This window comes from Oncorhynchus keta, chromosome 32 (assembly GCF_023373465.1).
Source record: "Oncorhynchus keta strain PuntledgeMale-10-30-2019 chromosome 32, Oket_V2, whole genome shotgun sequence".
Classification (NCBI taxonomy): domain Eukaryota; kingdom Metazoa; phylum Chordata; class Actinopteri; order Salmoniformes; family Salmonidae; genus Oncorhynchus; species Oncorhynchus keta.
Genome location: NC_068452.1, coordinates 5,918,854 through 5,938,669, shown reverse-complemented (window position 1 = coordinate 5,938,669; position 19,816 = coordinate 5,918,854). Strand labels below are relative to the sequence as shown.

General features: G+C 44.2%; 2 protein-coding genes and 1 long non-coding RNA gene across 6 annotated transcripts; 1 reads left to right on the top strand and 2 right to left on the bottom strand.

Moving 5' to 3' along the window:
- Window positions 1-777: 777 nt before the first annotated feature.
- Window positions 778-4,041, top strand: LOC118364923 (group XIIB secretory phospholipase A2-like protein). 2 transcript variants are annotated; one of them, XM_035746745.2, is made up of 4 exons: window positions 778-1,173; window positions 2,139-2,215; window positions 2,937-3,102; window positions 3,451-4,041. In XM_035746745.2, the coding sequence occupies exons 1-4, from the start codon at window positions 918-920 to the stop codon at window positions 3,567-3,569; spliced, it is 618 nt and encodes a 205-aa protein (XP_035602638.1). In that variant the 5' UTR covers window positions 778-917; the 3' UTR covers window positions 3,570-4,041. The 2 variants fall into 2 exon arrangements, with proteins under 2 accessions (XP_035602638.1, XP_035602637.1); XM_035746744.2 differs by having other exon boundaries at window positions 2,139-2,227.
- Window positions 4,042-4,321: 280 nt separating this feature from the next.
- Window positions 4,322-15,666, bottom strand: LOC118364922 (uncharacterized). Of its 3 annotated transcripts, none has more exons than XM_052490547.1 (6): window positions 15,417-15,666; window positions 14,063-14,922; window positions 10,022-10,234; window positions 7,509-9,881; window positions 7,140-7,224; window positions 4,322-6,970 (listed from the first exon to the last, which is right to left on the bottom strand). In XM_052490547.1, exons 2-5 carry the CDS (start codon window positions 14,897-14,899, stop codon window positions 7,162-7,164), a joined length of 3,486 nt encoding a protein of 1,161 aa, XP_052346507.1. In that variant the 5' UTR covers window positions 14,900-14,922; window positions 15,417-15,666; the 3' UTR covers window positions 4,322-6,970; window positions 7,140-7,161. The 3 variants fall into 3 exon arrangements, with proteins under 3 accessions (XP_052346507.1, XP_052346508.1, XP_035602636.2); XM_052490548.1 differs by having other exon boundaries at window positions 14,063-14,917; XM_035746743.2 differs by having other exon boundaries at window positions 14,063-15,666.
- Window positions 15,667-15,783: 117 nt separating this feature from the next.
- On the bottom strand, window positions 15,784-18,424 carry LOC118364920 (uncharacterized). Its single transcript, XR_004821683.2, has 2 exons — window positions 17,133-18,424; window positions 15,784-17,036 (listed from the first exon to the last, which is right to left on the bottom strand). It is a non-coding gene; the product is annotated as an uncharacterized LOC118364920 (long non-coding RNA).
- Window positions 18,425-19,816: the final 1,392 nt, after the last annotated feature.

The following is a 19,816-nucleotide window of genomic DNA, read 5'->3' as shown; positions in this document are numbered from 1 at the left end:
TTATGTAATAATTTTTTTTATTCACAAATGTAAATTTACAAACAGAAAACCACATTTTCGTAACCTACAAAAAGAAATTGAACTGTATTTTAAGACGGTTAAATGCTCTGCTAACAAAAAAAGCTGTTAGAATTGTAAGTATATGCATGTCCCTTAAGGTCCTTGTGTAATTGTGATGTGATATTGTACCCCCTAGCTCGATTGTCCATTGTTTGTAATCTATATATGCTTGTGTTCCCTCATGTGCTTTATGCGTCGATTTGTTGTTAATAAAAATAATAATAATAATAATACAAATTTTAAAAAGGGCATGTTCTACCAGCACACTAGAACGTGTTGAAAGACAAATAATCAGTAGTATACGTGACACAATTAGGTCTCTGGGCCAAGCTTTGCCAATGTTATTTGTTTAATAAGTCAAGTGTAGTAATGCAGTGCATTGATTTTTTTTCTAACCATAATTTGTAAGAAAACTGAATAGCGAACAAGTGTGAAGTAAAATTAGTTATTTGACTGTTTCATGCCATAATCACCAGTCTTTTGATATAGTCAAAATTGGTGACAGAATGTCAGTCTTTATAGGATCATAGTCAAAACAGAACATCAAGTCTTTATAGAATCATAGTCAAAACACTGAGACCAATATGATTACAACGAAACAGATACATATAGCACACATTGGGCACCTTTGAAACAGAAATACAATCTAGATAGGAGCTGACCTTCGTTCCTCCACAGTGGAGGCTGTCCCGGTGTCTAGCTCAAAGTCCAGGTCTGGGTGCCGGTTGACGTGACAGAGTGAGTTGTCTCGTTCCCTCTCTCTCTCTCGGTGTTTGTGCTTCTCTCATTCCTCCAGCTGAACTTGGTGGATCGTCAACGCTGTGTCCCTAACTGTCCCTCCGCTTCTCTGAACCACAATGACGCACTGGGCCTCCCTTGCTCTCCTTCTGGTTTTGAGCCTCTCCACCCAGGGGACCCTCTCCCAGGACGCTGAGGAACCTGCACCAGTGGACCCAAGCCAGGCCCCTGTCGACCCCTCCCAGGCAGAGGATGAGGACGAGTGGGGACTGAACTCCGTTAGGGGAGGCTTTGAAGCCGTCAATGGATACTTTGACTCCATGCTGGAGCTTATGGGCGGACGCGATGGAGTGTGCCAGTACCGCTGTCGATATGGTAAGAACATGATCGACGACTCTGGCTAGCCTATCATACATGTATCATATGCGTGGCATGCCAACGATAGTCAGAGGAGTTAGCGAAACAAGTCCACCTAGACCAGGCTAGTGATTAGTTAGCCGAGATATTCTGTTCTGTAAAGACCGCTTCCATGTGATCCTAAATTCAAATTGCGTAACGATTATCCGGGCAGGTAGAGATCCATTATAGATTAGCGAGATGGTACCCAATGGAGATAAACATGGACATTAAGATTTTCTGAGGTCTTTAACTCATCCTCATGTTGAAGCCATTTAAACTCTTTAATTGCAAGGACACCATATAACTGATTAGGGAGAGCTTATACTAGGATTTCCTTTGACATTACTAATAACCTTTATCACCTCACATCTGATAATGCTCCTTAGTCAGTGGACTATGAGCAAGGAGAGAGAGCTGGCAGAGGTGTCATGAGGTAAAGTGTGAAATACTCAGTGATTCACAGCTAGGCTGTAGTCTTCACCTTTGATATCACATGTCCCATGGGCTTTACCTGTGTTGACCATGGACTCTGTTTTGGTTGCCACCATTGATGAACTGATAATCTTCTCTAACAACGTCTGTTGTCTGACATACAATTTATGGACATCCAACCTCCCACTGGGCACACACTGGTTGAATCAACATTGTTTCCACATCATTTAAATGAAATTAGGTTGAACCAGTGTGGAGTAGACTTTGAATTGACATCTGTGACCAGTGGGCTCCCTTTGCTGGGTTGGTCAATCAAGTGTGGATGGCAAACAAGGATGGGTTCAGTTCCATTTCAAGTCAAATTCAATGAATTTATCAAGTAAAACTGAAATTCCAGTTCCTACTTTCCTCTTTGGATTTAAAAATAAATTAAAAGTGGAAATAAATATTCCTCATGGGATTTCTTGAATTGAAGGGAACTGATGTCTCTAACATTCTTTCTACCTCAGGTAAAGCTCCTCTTCCTCGCCCTGACTACCAGATGCCAGAGCCCAACGGATGCAGCGCCTACTTCCTAGGCCTTCCGGTACCCAATAGTGTATGCATATGTAGATGATTGGAAACACACGCACACACACACATTAATGCTCGGTGAAACATTTCCCCAGTCAAGTATTTTTCGACTTGTACATTGGTCATACAACTCCAATGATATACAGATTGAAGAGTATGCATGCACTGAGTGTACAAAACATTAGGAACACCTGCTCCTTCAATGACAGACTGACCAGGTGAACACTATGATCCCTTATTGATGTCACTTGTTAAATCCACTTCAAATCAGTGTTGATGAAGGGGAGGAGACAGGTTAAAGTATGATTTTTAAGCCTTGAGACAAGTGAGACATGGACTGTGTATGTGTGCCATTCAGAGGATGAATGGGCAAGACAACATGTTTGAGTGCCTTTGAACAAGGTATGGTAGTAGGTGCCAGGCGCACCGTTTTGAGCGTGTCAAGAACTGCAATGCTGCTGGGTTTGTAAACGGTCAACCGTTTCCTGTGTGTATCGAGAATAGTCCGCCACCCAAAGGACATCCAGCCAACTTGAGCATTGGAGTCATCATTGGCCAGCATCCCTGTGGAACGCTTTCGACACCTTGTAGAGTCCACACCCCGACTAATGGCGGCTGTTCTGAGGGCAAAAGTTGGTGCAACTCAATATTAGGAAGGTGTACACTTAGTGTATAACACCATTATAGCACACCACACACACACACACTCACCACCCTTGTCCTGTTCCATCAAGGTTGATCTGGGTATTCCTGCCATGACTAAGTGCTGCAATCAGCTGGACATGTGTTACGACACCTGCGGCTCCAACAAGTACCGCTGCGACTCCAAGTTCCGCTGGTGTCTCCACAGCATCTGCTCTGACCTCAAGAAGAGCCTGGGCTTCATGTCAAAGGTTGAAGGTCAGTCAAGCTGATGCAGTGTACATGGAGAGTTCCAGTCTGAAAAGTGTATAAGCCATCAAGCCCTTGATTCCTCTGTTCCTCAACTCCCTCTCAAAGTCCATTGCAGGAGGCGCCAACATCCCTCCCCTCAAACTTTCTCCAATTAACTTTGAGGGGGCGCAAGGAATTAAGTAAAAATCTAAGATTTGACAGCGTGTACACTTTTCATACAGAGCCACAGATTACACCTACAGCCCTATACCTGAACTTCATTGCACTTTCATCAGGCCTATTGATATTTTGTTCAAGATGTTTAAATAGGCCAGTAATTAACTCTTAATCCCCATGTCCCTCTTTACCTTCTAGCCTGTGAGACGGTAGCAGACACCCTGTTCAACACAGTCTGGACTCTGGGCTGCAGGCCCTACATGAACAGCCAGAGGGAAGCCTGCCTCTGTGAAGGAGAGGAGAGGGATGAGCTTTAAATTAGGGTTACAGACATACACACACACACTCACGTATGCATGCATACACACACACACACAGCTCTCCTATTCACCAAGTAATATGGGATGATACGTCACTCCAAATGACTGCTGGAGATTCGAATAATAATAATAATATAATAATAATATATACCATTTAGCAGACGCTTTTATCCAAAGCGACTTACAGTCATGTGTCACAGTCACATTCTACGTATGGGTGGTCCCGGGGATCGAACCCACTACCCTGGCGTTACAAGCGCCATGCTCTACCAACTGAGCTACAGAAGGACCCCTAACCCGAATTGATTAGGGTTTTTTCAAAAGACTCATATTTTGGCTATTTGTGTAATTTATTTTGTGTTTTACTTGGTTTTGTTTAACAGAACAAGTGCTGTATATTTGCAACAACTGTTTTTTTTTTTTTTTTTTTTAATCTACAAAAACATGTGTAATACAATACAATCTTGTATTTGTCTTCTTGAGTTGTGGAAAATATGAGAATGCCATGTGCTTCAGAAAGCATCTCTTCCTGAAAACAGGGGAACACAGAACACACACAAATCTGAAGTTCAAACTATACACTAACTATACAAATACACTGTACATGAATTTACAAAGATGAATGCCAGACATTATCTTCTATTAAATTCAAATGTGTTTTATATCTCGCCATAACTTAATTCATGATTCATTTTTTAAATGACACAATTAGGTAGAAATTATACATTACTCCACACTTAGTCCTGAGATACAAAGAAAGCAGTTTATTCAGTTAAATATATACAAAATGAAACAGGACAGGATCTATAAGCTTGGGATTGAAAATAGTTAGACAGTTTCCTGGCTTTTATAACTAAAACAACCTTGTGGTTTATGGCCCATGCCATAAAAGCAATCTGAACATACAGTACACTGAAAAAAAACTTCAATATGAATCCTCAGATGATATGGACAAAAGACAAACCTATGGTGGTATTATTATACTGAACAAAAATATAATAGCAACATGCAACAATTTCTATGTTTTTACTGGGTTAGAGTTCATATAAGGAAATAAGTTCATTAGGCACTAATTTATGGATTTCACATGACTGGGCAGAGGTGTAGCCATGGTTGGGCCTTGGAGGGCATAGGCCCACCCACTTGGCAGCCAGAGCCACCCACCACCAGGCTCAGCCAATCAGAAATATTTTTTTTCCTCACAAAAGGGCTTCACTACAGACAGAAATGCTCCACAGCACCCCCCACGTGGTCTGCGGTTGTGAGGCCGGTTGTACGTACTGACAATTTCTCTAAAACGACAGAGATGGTAGAGAAATCAACATTAAATTATCTGGCAAGAGCTCTGGTGGACATACCTGCAGTCAGCATTCTCCCTCAAAACTTGAGACATCTGCGACAAATGGCATATATTGTGTTGTGTGACAAAACTGTACATTTTAAAGTGTCCGTTTATTGTTCCCTGCACAAGGTGCACCTGTGTAATGATCATGCTGTTTAATCAGCTTCTTTATGACACAACTGTCAGGTGGATGGATTATCTTGGCAAAGGAGAAAAGCTCACTAACACAGATGTAAACAAATGTGTGCATATGGAACATTTCCTGGATTTTTCTTTTCTTCAGCACGTCACATGTTGCGTTTATGTTTTTGTTCAGTGCACAAATCTAGAAATATTCTGGTGGTAGAATGCAATGACATTCCAGGTGGTAGAATGCAATCAGTGGTGGAAAAACTACCCAATCGTCATACTTGAGCAAAATTAAAGAAAATGACTCAAGTAAAAGTCACCCAGTAAAATACTACTTACGTAAAAAGTATTGGGTTTTAAAGATACCGAAGTATCAAAAGTAAATGTAATTGCTAAAATATACTTAAGTATCTAAATGTAAAATAATTTCTAATTCCTTATATTAAGCTAACCAGACGGCACAATGTGTTCTCTTAATTTACGGATAGCCAGGGACACACTAATACTCAGGCCGCCAGATCAGAGGCAGTAGAGATGACCAGGGATGTTTTTAAGTCGCTCTGGATAAGAGCGTCTGCTAAATGACTTAAATGTAAATGTAAAATGTTCTGATAAGTGTGTGAATTGGACCATTTTCCTGTCCTGCTTGGTATTCAAAATGTAATGAGTACTTTTTGGTGTCAGGGAAATTGTATTGAGTAAAAAGAACATTATTGTCTTTACAAATGTAGCAAAGTAAAAGTTGTCAAAAATAAAAAAAATAGTCAAATAAAGAACAGATACTCCCAAAAACAACTCACTCATCGGCCAGTTAATTTGGTACACCACCCCATTTACGAAAATGGATCGCTCTTACAGACATTGAGTCACGTGGCCGTGACTTGCTATATAAAGCAGGGAGACAGGGATTGAAGCATTCAGATACTGTTCCATTGAACGTTAGAATGTACAAAACAACTGAACTAAGCGACTTTAAGCATGTTATGATCGTCGGTGCCAGACACGCCTGTATCTCAGAAATGGCCACCTTCCTGGGCTTTTCAGGCAGAACAGTGTCTAGTGTTAACCGATCATTTATTTTACCTTTATTTAACTAGGTAAGTCAGTTTAAGAACAAATTTTAATTTTCAAACTTATTTTCAATGACGGCCTAGGAACAGTGGGTTAACTGCCTGTTCAGGGGCAGAACAACTGATTTGTACCTTGTCAGCACGTGGGTTTGAACTTGCAACCTTCCGGTTACTAGACCAACGCTCTAACCATTAGACTACCCTGCGAATGATGCAACAAACAAACAAACAAAAAAACTCCATTCTGCAGCAGTCCTGTTGGCGAAAACGACTCGTTGATGAGAGGTCAAAAGAGAATGGCAAGAATCGTGTAAGCTAACAGACGGGCCACAAACAGACAAAAAATGGCAGTGTGCCGAACAGCATCTCAGAATGCACAACTTGTCGATCCTTGTCACGGATGGGCTATTGCAGCAGACGACCACACCGGGTTCCACAGCTAAAAACAAGAAGCAGCAGCTCCAGTGGGCATTTAATCATCAACACTGGACAATCGAGGAGCATGACAGCAAGTTCAGTTTACTTGAGTGGCCTGTGCAGTCCTCAGACCTCAAACCAGTACAGCATCTTTGGGATGAGATGGAATGGGCTGTTTGCAGCATGAATGTATTGCCGTCCAATCTGCAGCAACTGCGTGATGCCATCGCACCAGCATCCATGTGGAACGTTTCAGACAACTTGTAGAGTGCCCCGAACAATTCAGGCCGTTCTGGAGGAAAAGGAGGATCCGACCCGTTATGTACCTAATAAACTGGCCAGTGAGTGTATATTAGATAAAGAGAATGTTAGCCAACGGATGTCCACGGGGTCTGGATGGGTCAGCAGCAGGTTTGAAGGGGAGGTGAGCTCATGACGCACTGTGAAGATCAGCAGAAAAGAAGAAGACTTGAGATGAATGATGTCATTGCGTGAGTGTCACAAATAAAATATTCTCTAGGTATTATTAGTGTCATCTTACATTTTAAGGTGTTATCTGACTACACATTCATTGACATGAAACAGATGTTGAATTTCAAGCTGTTTTACCTACAACAGCCGCCCTTTCAGGTTATGTTGGGACTTCTTTTAAATGCATCGATTTCTGCTTCATCTTCAGGTTGAACTCGTCAAGCTGCGGAAAAAAACAACAGAATTATTGTCTTTAAAAAGGCTTGGTCATATTGATATCTCAAATCCTCACTATTTAATTAGTAGAAAATCAAGAGGGACACATCAAGGTTTTGGTGTTTCTGCCACTCTCTGGGGATGAAATGTATTAACGTTTAGAATAGATGCAGACATGCATTCTTCATAACCAATAGGGGACATCACAAATTATTGAAGTACCTTCATAGCAAAGACAGTACTTTGATTCATTCGAGCAAATGTGGTCTCGGAACTCAAAATGTCACAAACCTTTTTCTTTAATTTCACCTTCATCTCTTCGTCTGTCCTTTTCTGCTCAGTCTCCCAGTCTGGCTTTTTCTCAGCCTCGGGTTCAGAAAGGGCAGATAGGTCCGTTGCAGCCACATTCACCACAGAGTCTGCAAACAGCCTCTGCCATTCTGTCAATGATTTGTCCTTCGCTTCTGGCGCCGTCTTGGGCTCTGGTTCAGAGGGGACCTCAAGGCCTTTTGCAACCGCTTCCGCAAAACGCTGTTTCCACCTTGTCATATAGGCTCTGTTTCTCATGGATAAACCTTGGTTGAATAAACCTTTTTCTTCCAGTGTTTTCCCCTTTCTACCTTTTCTATTTGGGAATCCTGTTCTACAGGGTCCCCAAGAATACGTTGTAGCCACCGGAGGGACCACAAAATGCAGTTTCTCCCCTTCTATGACTGCATCTCCTTCTGGCACTTTCTTTGTACCGGGCTCCGTGGCAGCCACCAGAGGAATTTCTTTAAGCTGCCTCAATTCTTGTATGTTTTTGCAATTAATCGAGTTAGTCCGATAGCGTTCCCTCTTCAGTTTCTTTTTTATACTCAAACGGTTTAGTCCGGCAGGCTTTGAGTCTTGGTTTATGCTGGGATGGACAAGTCTGGGCCACACAGTCTCTATTTCCCGTTCAGGGATGCTCAGGGATGCATATGGGTCCTGCACTTGTACATCCATGTTTGTGAACTGAGGGTTTCCAGTGGCCTGTGTGTATGGCTGGGAAAATCTTTCTGAAGGGCCACTATAGTAAGAAGGTGGGCAGTTGGGGTACAGTGGATACCCAAGGGGGTTAGGGAGGGGCACTGTGCCAGGGAGCACGGTACTCGGGGGCATGGTACTAGGGAACACGGTACCAGGGGGAAAGCTACACCCTGGAGGGAAGGCGCTGGCGTAGGGGCTGCCGTGGTATGCCATGTACTGAGAGTACTGCACTGGGTCGGTTGCCATCAAAGATGCAGGAGGGTGTGTAGGATTGTTGGAGTATGGGTAAAGCCCCCGGAAGCTTTCCTTGTCCCCATCCCACTCTTTGTCTCGTTCCCACCATCTCTCTCTGTCCTTGTCTCTCTCAGATCTGCTCCCGTCTCTCTCTCTGTCCTGGTCTCTGGTGCTTGAGCGTCTGTCTCTGTATCTCTCTCTGTCCTGGTCTCTGGTGCTTGAGCGTCTGTCTCTGTATCTCTCTCTGTCCTGGTCTCTGGTGCTTGAGCGTCTGTCTCTGTCTCTCTCAGATCTGCCCCAGTCTCTGTCCTGGTCTCTGGTGCTTGAGCGTCTGTCTCTGTCTCTCTCAGATCTGCCCCTGTCTCTGTCTCTCTCAGATCTGCCCCTGTCTCTGTCCTTGTCTCTGGTGCTTGAGCGTCTGTCTCTGTCTCTCTCAGATCTGCCCCTGTCTCTGTCTCTCTCAGATCTGCCCCTGTCTCTGTCTCTCTCAGATCTGCCCCTGTCTCTGTATCTCTCTCTGTCCTGGTCTCTGGTGCTTGAGCGTCTGTCTCTGTCTCTCTCAGATCTGCCCCTGTCTCTGTCTCTGTCTCGGTCCTGGTCTCTGGTGCTTGAGCGTCTGTCTCTGTCTCTCTCAGATCTGCCCCTGTCACTGTCTCGGTCCTGGTCTCTGGTGCTAGAGCATTTGTATTTTGCGGTCCACCGATGGCAAGGAGGGCTGGAGTTGGAGCCATCTGATAACAAGGTAATACTGTGACATTTACTTGAGCATGCGCTCTCCTCTTTATCTTTCTTGCTCTCCTCTTTCTCCTTCTGTTTATCTTTCTCTCTCTCCTCTTTCTCCTTCTGTTTATCTTTCTCTTTCTCCTTCTCTTTATCTTCCTCGCTCTCCTCTTTCTCCTTCTGTTTATCTTCCTCGCTCTCCTCTTTCTCCTGTTTATCTTCCTCGCTCTCCTCTTTCTCCTTCTGTTTATCTTCCTCGCTCTCCTCTTTCTCCTTCTGTTTATCTTTCTCACTCTCTTCTTTGCCCTTCTTGCTCTCCTCTTTCTCAACCCCCCACACGCTTTCTTTCTTGCCCCCCTTCTTCCCCAGGTCTCTCTTCTTCCCATACAGCCTCTCCTGGATTCTGTTGTTCAGTCGGCCCAACTCCTCCACCCCCAGATCCAGCCCAACAGTCTTTTGACTGTTTGAACCTTGTGGGAACTCATCAAATCGGGAGCGCCTTTTGCGAGAGGGCACCGTCCTCTCACTCTTAGAGTTGGTCTCGGGCTGGCCATGAAGTGGAGGCGGCTGACCTTGTGGCAGCTCCTCTCCCACAGAGGGTAAATCCTTGGAATTGTTGACAATCTTTGAGAGCCTGTCGATGTCCACCCCTTTGTGGAGGACATCGAGGAAGTGCTGGAAGCCCTTGGCTGCTTTGTCCTGAACAATGAGATAAGGGACCAAACATGAGGAAACGTCAACAAATAACCATCCACTGCAACAGCTATATACATTTTAAACGTGTATGCTGGTCCGCTTCCAAAACACAATTGATCCCAGATATGGTACATAGTACATACCTCCTTATTCACCGTGGGATTGTGTCGCTGTGCCAATAAAGCCTCCACTTTGAGTTTCAGAGGATGCTCCTCTTCATGGACGTCCAGGGTAAGGCTGCCCTTCAATCTGCTGTCTTTGTGCAGGATGGACTCGTTCATCCGTTCCACAAAGCTTTTGACCACTTTGGGCGGATGGAGAACAAGCTTGGGAGGGACCTTCTGGTTGGCAGCCTCCTAGAGTAAATTGAGGAAAATATTGAAGGTACCGGCACCACCAGTATCAGAGAATTAAACAAACTATTCTGACCAACAGAAAGAAAAAACATTTGATTTTGAAACCATTCAATTTTGAGATAACCCACTAACTAAAAATGACAAAGTTAGTTAGTGGGTTATGCCGATTTCAGAACCATAAAACATTGTCCACCCAAATCTGCCAAGGGGGTGGGTAGATGCCTAGTCTCCCTTACGGCAAGATCACGTGCTTACATAGTACACACACCATAGACATACAGTGCCTTCGGGAAGTATTCGGACCCCTTGACTTTCTCCAAATGTTGTTACGTTACAGCCTCATTACAATATATATATATATAATCCTCAGCAATCCACACACACAATACCCCATAAAAATCTGAAATACATTATTTACATAAGTATTCAGACCCTTTGCTGTGAGACTCAAAACTGAGCTCAGGTGCAATCTGTTTCCATTGATCATCCATTGTTTGGAAAGGCACACAACTAGAGGTCGACCGATTATGATTTTTCAATGCCGATACTGATTATTGGAGGACCAAAAAAGCCGATACCGATTAATCGGCCAATTTATTTAGTTGTAATAATGACAATTACAACAATACTGAATGAACACTTATTTTAACTTAATATAATATATCAATAAAATCAATGTAGCCTCAAATAAATAATGAAACATGTTCAATTTGGTTTAAATAATGCAAAAACAAAGTGTTGGAGAAGAAAGTAATATGTGCCAATATGCAATATGTGCCATGTAAAATAGGTAACGTTTATGTTCCTTGCTCAGAACATGTTAATATAGTTAATATATTATTTATAGGACAATTTCTCTCTATACCATTTGTATTTCATATACCTTTGACTATTGGATGTTCTTATAGGCACTATAGTATTGCCAGTGTAACAGTATAGCTTCTGTCCCTCTCCTCGCCCCTACCTGGGTTCGAACCAGGAACACATCGACAACAGCCACACTCAAAGCAGCGTTACCCATCGCTCCACAAAAGCCGCGGCCCTTGCAGTGCAAGGGGAATAACTACTCCATAATCTTAAAGCGAGTGACGTTTGAAACGGTATTAGCGCACACCCAGCTAAATAGCTAGCCATTTCACATCGGTTACACCAGCCATTAGGCTGATAGGCTTGAAGTCATAAACAGCGCTGTGCTTGCGACGAGCTGCTGGAAAAACGCACGAAAGTGCTGTTTGAATGAATGATTACGGGCCTGCTGCTGCTCAGTCAGGCTGCTCTATCAAATCAGACTTAATTATAACACACAGAAATACGAGCCTTTGTTCATTAAAATGGTCGAATCAGGAAACTATCATTTCGAAAACAAAAAGTTTATTATTTCAGTGAAATACGGAACCGTTCGGTATTTTATCTAATGGGTGGCATCCCTAAGTCTAAATATTATTGTTACATTGCACAACCGTCAATGTTATGTCATAATTACGTAAAATTCTGGCAAATTAGTTCGCAATGAGCCAGGCAGCCCAAACTGTTGCATATACCCTGACTCTTAAGTGCAATGAACGCAAGAGAAATTACACTATTTCACCTGGTTAATATTGCCTGCTAAAATGGATTAGTGATTACGATTGATTTTTCTTTTTAAAGATAAGTTTAATGCTAGCTAGCAATTTACCTTGGCTTCTACTGCATTCACGTAACAGGCAAGCTACTTGTGGAGTTCAATGGTTAGAGCGTTGGACTAGTTAACTGTACGGTTGCAAGATTGGATCCCCTGAGCTGACAAGGTGAAAATCTATCTTCTGCCCCTGAACAAGGCAGTTAACCCACTCTTCCTAGGCCGTCATTGAAAATAAGAATGTGTTCTTTACTGACTTGCCTAGTTAAATAAAGGTATAACAAACCAACAACAAAAAAAGGAAATCGGTGCCCAAAAACACAGATTTCCGATTGTTATGAAAACGTGAATTTGGCCCTAATTAATCGGTCGACCTCTACACCCAACTGTCTATAAAGGTCCCACAGTTGACAGTGCATGTCACAGCAAAAACCAAGCCATGATGTAGCTCTACAAACAATTCCTTCAACGAGACAGATCTGGGGAAGGGTAACAAAACATTTTTGTAGAGTGCCGTCCATCATTCTTAAATAGAAGAAGTTTGGACCACCAAGACTTTTCCTAGAGTTGGCCGCGAGGCCAGACTGAGCAATCGTGGGAGAAGGGCCTTGGTCAGGGAGGTGACCACGATGTTCACTCTGACAGAGCTCTAGAGTCTCTGTGGAGTCTAGAGTCTCTGTGGAGATGATGGGAGAAACTTCCACTAAATCAGGCTTTAAATGGCAGAGTTGCCAGACGGAAGCCACTCCTCAGTAAAAGGTACATGACAGCCCGCTTGGAGCTTGCCAAACGACACCTAAAGAAACAAGATTCTCTGGTTTGATGAAACCAAGATTGAACTCTTTGGCTTGAATGCCAAGAGTCACGTCTTGAGGAAACCTGGCACCATCCCTATGGTGAAGCATGGCGGTGGCAGCATCATGCTGTGGGGATGTTTTCCAGCAGCAGGGACTGGGAGACTGGTCAGGATCGAGGGAAAGATGACTGGCGCAAAGTACAGAGAGAGCCTTGATGAAAACCTGCTGCAGAGCGCTCAGGACCTCAGACTGGGACCAAGGTTCACCTTCCAACAGAACAACGACTCTAAGCACACAGCCAAGACAACGCAAGAGTGGCTTCGGAACAAGTCTTTGAATGTCCTTGTGTGGCCCAGTCAGCGCCCAGACTTGAACATCTCTGGAGAGACCTGAAAATAGCTGTGCAGCAACGCTCCCCATCCAACCTGACAGATCTTGAGAAGATCTGCAGAGAAGAATGGGAGAAACTCCCCAAATACAGGTGTGCCAAGCTTGTAGAGTCATACCCAAGAAGACTTAAGGCTGTAGTCGCAGTCAAAGGTGCTTCAACAAAGTACTGAGTAAAGGGTTTGAATACTTATGTAAATGTGATTTCAGTTTTTTTAAATGATCGGTGATACTATCAAGAGCAGTGTGCGGTTTCCTTTTCCCCTCATGATGAATTAGCAAAAATGCCTAAACCCGTTTCTGCTTTGTCCTCATGGGGTATTGTGTGTAGATGTGTAGATTGTGTGAGGAGAAATTTGATTGAATCATTTTTAGAAATCAGACTAATGTAACAAAATGTGGAAAAAGTCGAGGGGTATGAATACTTTCCGAAGGCACTGTATATAGTTTACTCACACAGCTCCAGCTCCTTGAGGCCCAGCTTATGATCTAAATCAGCAGCATGTTTCAATTCAGAATGGAAAATGGATGTGTCTATGCTACAAACGTGAGTGTATCAAACCCAAATCTATTAATTCTCTAATCAAACCCGAATCCTTTCAAACTAAAACTTATCGTTCCCGTATCAGAGCACATGCATCTAGATACATGTCAAATCGTCTTGAAAAGGGAAAGATGCACATCCCTATTGTATTTATGTATATGTGGTGAAGTTGTGCTGTTGAGTTTGCGATGTAAGACACATTTCCTGAAAAGGACACACAAAGAACTAAGAAAGACTTTGAATATGTATGATGCTGATCAAGCCTACGTTGTCCCTGAATACTGATCTAAGGTCAGTTTAATATATATATTTTTTTACCTCTAAATGGTTAATGGGGACAGGTGTATGGGTAACTGATTCTAGATCTTCACTTAGGGGTTATTCAACTGCCTCTCCTTAGTCTATGTAATGGAACAGAACAGTGCATCAAACATCAGGAAATCAATCGATTCATCAATACAGATGTAGTAACAAGCACATACCTTTGAGCGACATTCATTGGTCCATGCCCGCTTTCTCAAAATGCAATTCACCCTCTCTTTAAGAGTAACATCGTTATTGGAAACATTTGTTGTTAACACTTCAAGGTCCTTGTCCTTCGTCTTCTGTTTACAGATGGCCTTTGATTCAGGCCCAACCAATTCCATGGCAAGAACAGCTTTTTTAAGGGCCATCTGTTCCTCGATGATCTCCATCCTGTTCTGAAGGAGCTCCAGGTCCTCCACACTGAGCTCCACAGGATCTCCATCAACGTCCCCATCTGTGTCTGGTGAGAAGGGAGCACCACTACCCCTCAATGAGCCTTCGCTCCAGTCTCTGGACGATGGGTCCATTGTGTAGCTCATATCAGAGGAAGCACCATAGTCCTCCCAATCTTCTCTAGTCCTCCTCATGCTGGAGTATTCACTGTAGAGATCTCTGGCCATAGCCTGGCCGTTACCTCTCGTCTCAAGGCCATCGTCCCATTGCCCTGACCTCGGTTCTCTGTACTCCCTCCGCTGACTGCATCTCTCTGGTTCTCCATACTCCCTCCGCTGACTGAATCTCTCTGGTTCTCCATACTCCCTCCGCTGACTGAATCTCTCTGGTTCTCCATACTCCCTCCGCTGACTGCATCGCTCTGGTTCTCCATACTCCCTCCGCTGACTGAATCTCTCTGGTTCTCCATACTCCCTCCGCTGAAAGCATCGCTCTGGTTCTCCATACTCCCTCCGCTGACTGCATCGCTCTGGTTCTCCATACTCCCTCCGCTGACTGCATCGCTCTGGTTCTTCATACTCCCTCTGGTGACTTCGCCTCTCTGGATCCATTGGGTACATTCTGCCAAGGTGCCTGAGCTGGGCTGATACTCCAGATAATAAAGGGGTGAACTGTACTGTGTGTCTGGGTGACAACTATAACACTAACGTTAAGCATGTGATGAATATAAACATGTTTTGTCGTTGATCATGCTACATTGGATGTTTTTTTACCCAGATATGCCTGTTCAAGGCAAGACATAAGGACTCAAAGTAATTAACAGGCTTCTAACAAACAAGTTCCAATATATAGGTAGTTCAATTTGACTTATATAATGCCAACCTGCTTGTAAAATATTGTTTTGAATGTCAGCTGAAATGTGCTAGGTAGTCATCTAATTTTCAGAGCAGGCCCGCATATAGCGTGCTAGCTAAATTACATTTACATTTAAGTCGTTTAGCAGACGCTCTTATCCAGAGTATTGTCAAATGTGAGCATGCCAGGTAGGAGAATATCGACAAAATATATAAAATATCCTAATCTAAAGTCACGTTGCCACTTAAAAGGTGCAAGCAATGATTGTAATAATTGTTTTACCTCCCGTCTGCCCCCTTCTAACGTGCTAATGCTACATTCGCAGGCCTTTGTGTTCGCCGTCTCGTTCGAGGTACCGATAACTTGCACGTACACAACCAGAGTCTGAAAAAAAATCGAAGTGCTTTGACTTGGAAATACTATTGTATATTCTTCAATTGCTAGAACGGTAACTGATCAAACAATAAACTCGTTTCCAGGCCCCTAATTCGAGTTAAATTATTTCAGCTTCATAGGACCAAAAATTCCAATACTGCCACCAATAGGGCAGAATGCGAAAGTGCATGGGATTTTTTAATACAAAACCAATGGAAGGTGTCCCTGAAAAGGACTGTGAAGCTCAATGCGTTGAAATATGACACACTACACATTTACAATATTAGATAGAATATTTTATTCAATTACATATTTACAAAGTGAATGATGATCTATAGAAATCGGTGGGCTGACTGAACTGAGGAATGAAACAATGGCAGTTCTTTTAGCTATCAGGCATGACAACTTACAAACATAATTCCGCCGCTAGTCTTTTCATCGCATTGATACACATGTACTATGCCCAGGGCCAGGAGTTTTTCCTGACCACATGACCAGACCAAGTAAACACGCCCTTATTTGGTTTATAAACAGGCAAATTGTCTCTGGCAGCCAAATACTCCATCTAAATTGAGGTACGGTTCTAGAAACATAAAGCCATCTACTTTCATATGAAAAATATCCATTTACTCGTGTTATAAAAGCAGTAAGACCAGAGGAAGAGTGGTATATGGTCAATATACCACGGCTAAGGTCTTTTCTTATGTACGACGCAACACAGAGTGCCTGGACACAGCCCTTGGCAGTGGTATTGGTCATAATCCCAAATCCCAGAGGAGCTTTATTGCTATTGTAAACTGGTTACCAACGTAATTAGAGCCGTCAAACTAAATGCTTAGTCATACCTGTGGTATACGGTCTGATATACCATGGCTTTCAGCCAATCAGAAATCAGGCCTCAAACCACCCAGTTTATAAACCCGGTTTTAACAGTTGCAGCCGATAGTATTTTTCGGTGATGAGTTTGCGGTGTCCATCTTCCGTTTCTACACAGGTTTTTGGAGACGCAGATCACTAATTAGCACAGGTAGTCAACTGTCTCTGTATGTTTTCCGTAAACCAGCACTGGAACATGGAAATATGGCCGTGGGGGAACCCTAACCCAATAAACGGGTGTTTCTTTCTCTCCACTGATATGTAAGATAGTTCCTTATGTTTCCAAAATCGTACCGCAAACAATGTGTGAAATGATGCATGTTAACATTTAGTGCAAGTGTCTGGGGTCTTAATAAAACTCCCCCGGCCAGAAGATACTATCGTCAGTAGACGCTAAAGGTACTTAGCATATATGAGCGGCCTAGGTCCTACCACATACACACAATACCAATAAATTACACTGAAAATAACTTCAATGTGAAGCATTTAAGGACAAGGCTCAACTTTAACAAATCCTTTGCCAGTGTCATTACAAATCTATAAAATGGTTGATAGGTGACCAAGTAAGCCAACTGATGTCCATAGGGTCTGGATGGGTCAGCAGCAGGTTCTATTCTAGTGGGAGATGAGCTCATGACGCCCAGTGAAGATCTGCAGAAAAGAGAAAGAGTTGAGATGAACGACTTGCTATGATATAATACAATCATGTTCCCTTGAAACCAATGTATTTCTGGTGCTTTTACTTACAACAGCTAGCCATCCTTTGAGGCTATGTTAGGCGTGCCTATCTTCAGCTTGAACTCTTCAAGTTGAGGAACATTTAAGAATTTCAATGTCATTAAAAGGCTTTGCCATAACAAGGACAAAATGTGGTTGACTGGTGAACGCCAAGTCATAGGTAGATAAAAGGTCAACATAACCTCATCTTAGTGAAAACATGGGTATTTCAGATAACCAAGGGAGAACTTGTTTCTCCCCTCGTCTCTTTCTCAGCCTCTGGTTCAAAGAGAAAGCCAGGGCCCATTATAGCCGCATTCTCCACAAGGTCTGCTAGCAGTTTCTCGCCATCTTTAATTGCGTCGTCCTCTCATTCTCGGCCTTTGGTTCCAAGAGGAGCTGAGGGCTCTTTGCAGACACTTTCTCCATATGATCTGCAAGCAGTTTCTACTCTAACAGTTTCTTCCTCTTTCTGGTTTTTTGTTGGGCCCTGGTTCAGAGGGAAGCCAAGAGGCATTTGTAATCAACTGAGGAACTACTTTCTCTATTGTGTCTGCAAGCAGTTCCTTCCCTTATGTCATTCCTCCCTCCCCTTCCATCTTGGGTGCTGGTTCAGAATTGGCCTCAGTGCCTTTAGCATCTGCTTTTGTCTTTGACAGTTTCCCCCTTGTCAAATAGGTTCTGTGTACCGTTATGAATATCTCTCCTTTTTCCTCTAGTGTTTATTCTTCTTTTTTCTTGGGCTTTGGCTCAGAGGGGTCCCCAGAGTCCTTTGCAGCCTCTAGAGGAGGCACTTTCTCCTTAGTGTATACAAGTGGTGTCTTCCCTTTGTACTGGCAAGCCTTTTTCCTCCTCTTTGCAGGATGCTTCCCCTTCCCTTTCATCTTGTACTGATGCCTCTTTAGACATCCGATTAGAATCCTCATAAAGACACCTGGATACAACATTTTTACCAGATTTTATTCAGAGGGGACCGCAGAGTCCATTGCAGTCACCTGAGGAGGCACTTTCTCTGCAGTGTCAGCATGTGGTTCCTCGCCTTCTAGTTCTTTCTTAGGCCCTGTTTCAGAGGGGGACTCCTTTGTCGCTATCCGAGTGGTCAATACCGCGGGGGACTTCTTTGTCACCATCTGACGGGACACTTTCACTACGGCTTCTGCATGCTTCTGTCTCTTTTCCTTGTGGTTGCTAGCTGGCTGGGTGTATGTGAGATGGTGGTTGCTAGCTGGCTGGGGTTGTATGTGAGATGGTGGTTGCTAGCTGGCTGGGTGTATGTGAGATGGTGGTTGCTAGCGGGTTGGATGAATGTTGCATCTCTGACTTAAGACTAGCTGGCTGGAGATGCTGGCTAGCTGGCTGGGTAGATGTTGAGCTGGAGGTTGCTAAGAGTAGTGCTGGCAGGCTGGGTAGATGCTGGAGCTGGAGGTTGCTAGTAGCAGGCTGGGTAGATGTGAGCTGGAGGTTGCTAGTAGCAGGCTGGGTAGATGTGAGCTGGAGGTTGCTAGTAGCAGGCTGGGTAGATGTGAGCTGGAGGTTGCTAGTAGCAGGCTGGGTAGATGTGAGCTGGAGGTTGCTAGTAGCAGGCTGGGTAGATGTGAGCTGGAGGTTGCTAGTAGCAGGCTGGGTAGATGTGAGCTGGAGGTTGCTAGTAGCAGGCTGGGTAGATGTGAGCTGGAGGTTGCTAGTAGCAGGCTGGGTAGATGTGAGCTGGAGGTTGCTAGTAGCAGGCTGGGTAGATGTGAGCTGAAGGTTGCTAGTAGCAGGCTGGTTGCTAGTAGCAGGCTGGGTAGATGTGAGCTGGAGTATGCTAGCAGGCTGGGTAGATGTGAGCTGGAGTATGCTAGCAGGCTGGGTAGATGTGAGCTGGAGTATGCTAGCAGGCTGGGTAGATGTGAGCTGGAGGTTGCTAGTAGCAGGCTGGGTAGATGAGAGCTGGAGGTTGCTAGTAGCAGGCTGGGTAGATGTGAGCTGGATGTTGTTATTAGCAGGCTGGGTAGATGAGAGCTGGAGGTTGTTATTAGCAGGCTGGGTAGATGAGAGCTGGAGGTTGTTAGTAGCAGGCTGGGTAGATGAGAGCTGGAGGTTGCTAGCAGCAGGCTGGGTAGATGAGAGCTGGAGGTTGCTAGCAGGCTGGGTAGATGTGAGCTGGAGGTTGCTAGCAGGCTGGGTAGATGTGAGCTGGAGGTTGCTAGCAGGCTGGGTAGATGTGAGCTGGAGGTTGCTAGCAGGCTGGGTAGATGTGAGCTGGAGGTTGCTAGCAGGCTGGGTAGATGTGAGCTGGAGGTTGCTAGCAGGCTGGGTAGATGTGAGCTGGAGGTTGCTAGCAGGCTGGGTAGATGTGAGCTGGAGGTTGCTAGCAGGCTGGGTAGATGTGAGCTGGAGGTTGCTAGCAGGCTGGGTAGATGTGAGCTGGAGGTTGCTAGCAGGCTGGGTAGATGTGAGCTGGAGGTTGCTAGCAGGCTGGGTAGATGTGAGCTGGAGGTTGCTAGCAGGCTGGGTAGATGTGAGCTGGAGGTTGCTAGCAGGCTGGGTAGATGTGAGCTGGAGGTTGCTAGCAGGCTGGGTAGATGTGAGCTGGAGGTTGCTAGTAGCAGGCTGGGTAGATGAGAGCTGGAGGTTGCTCGTAGCAGGCTGGGTAGATGAGAGCTGGAGGTTGCTAGCAGGCTGGGTAGATGTGAGCTGGAGGTTGCTAGCAGGCTGGGTGGATGTGAGCT

What these genes read in the sequence shown, in the direction of transcription:
- LOC118364923 (XM_035746744.2), top strand. Translation starts at nt 918, where the DNA reads ATGACGCACTGGGCCTCCCTTGCTCTCCTTCTGGTTTTGAGCCTCTCC. An exon ending in GCCTTCCGGTACCCAATAGT is followed by an intron (nt 2,228 to 2,936) that starts GTATGCATATGT and finishes TGTTCCATCAAG; the next exon opens with GTTGATCTGGGTATTCCTGC. An exon ending in CTTCATGTCAAAGGTTGAAG is followed by an intron (nt 3,103 to 3,450) that starts GTCAGTCAAGCT and finishes TTTACCTTCTAG; the next exon opens with CCTGTGAGACGGTAGCAGAC.
- LOC118364922 (XM_035746743.2), bottom strand. Translation starts at nt 14,899, where the DNA reads ATGTACCCAATGGATCCAGAGAGGCGAAGTCACCAGAGGGAGTATGAA. An exon ending in ATCCCACGGTGAATAAGGAG is followed by an intron (nt 9,882 to 10,021) that starts GTATGTACTATG and finishes CTCATTGTTCAG; the next exon opens with GACAAAGCAGCCAAGGGCTT. An exon ending in AGGTGAAATTAAAGAAAAAG is followed by an intron (nt 7,225 to 7,508) that starts GTTTGTGACATT and finishes TTTTTTCCGCAG; the next exon opens with CTTGACGAGTTCAACCTGAA.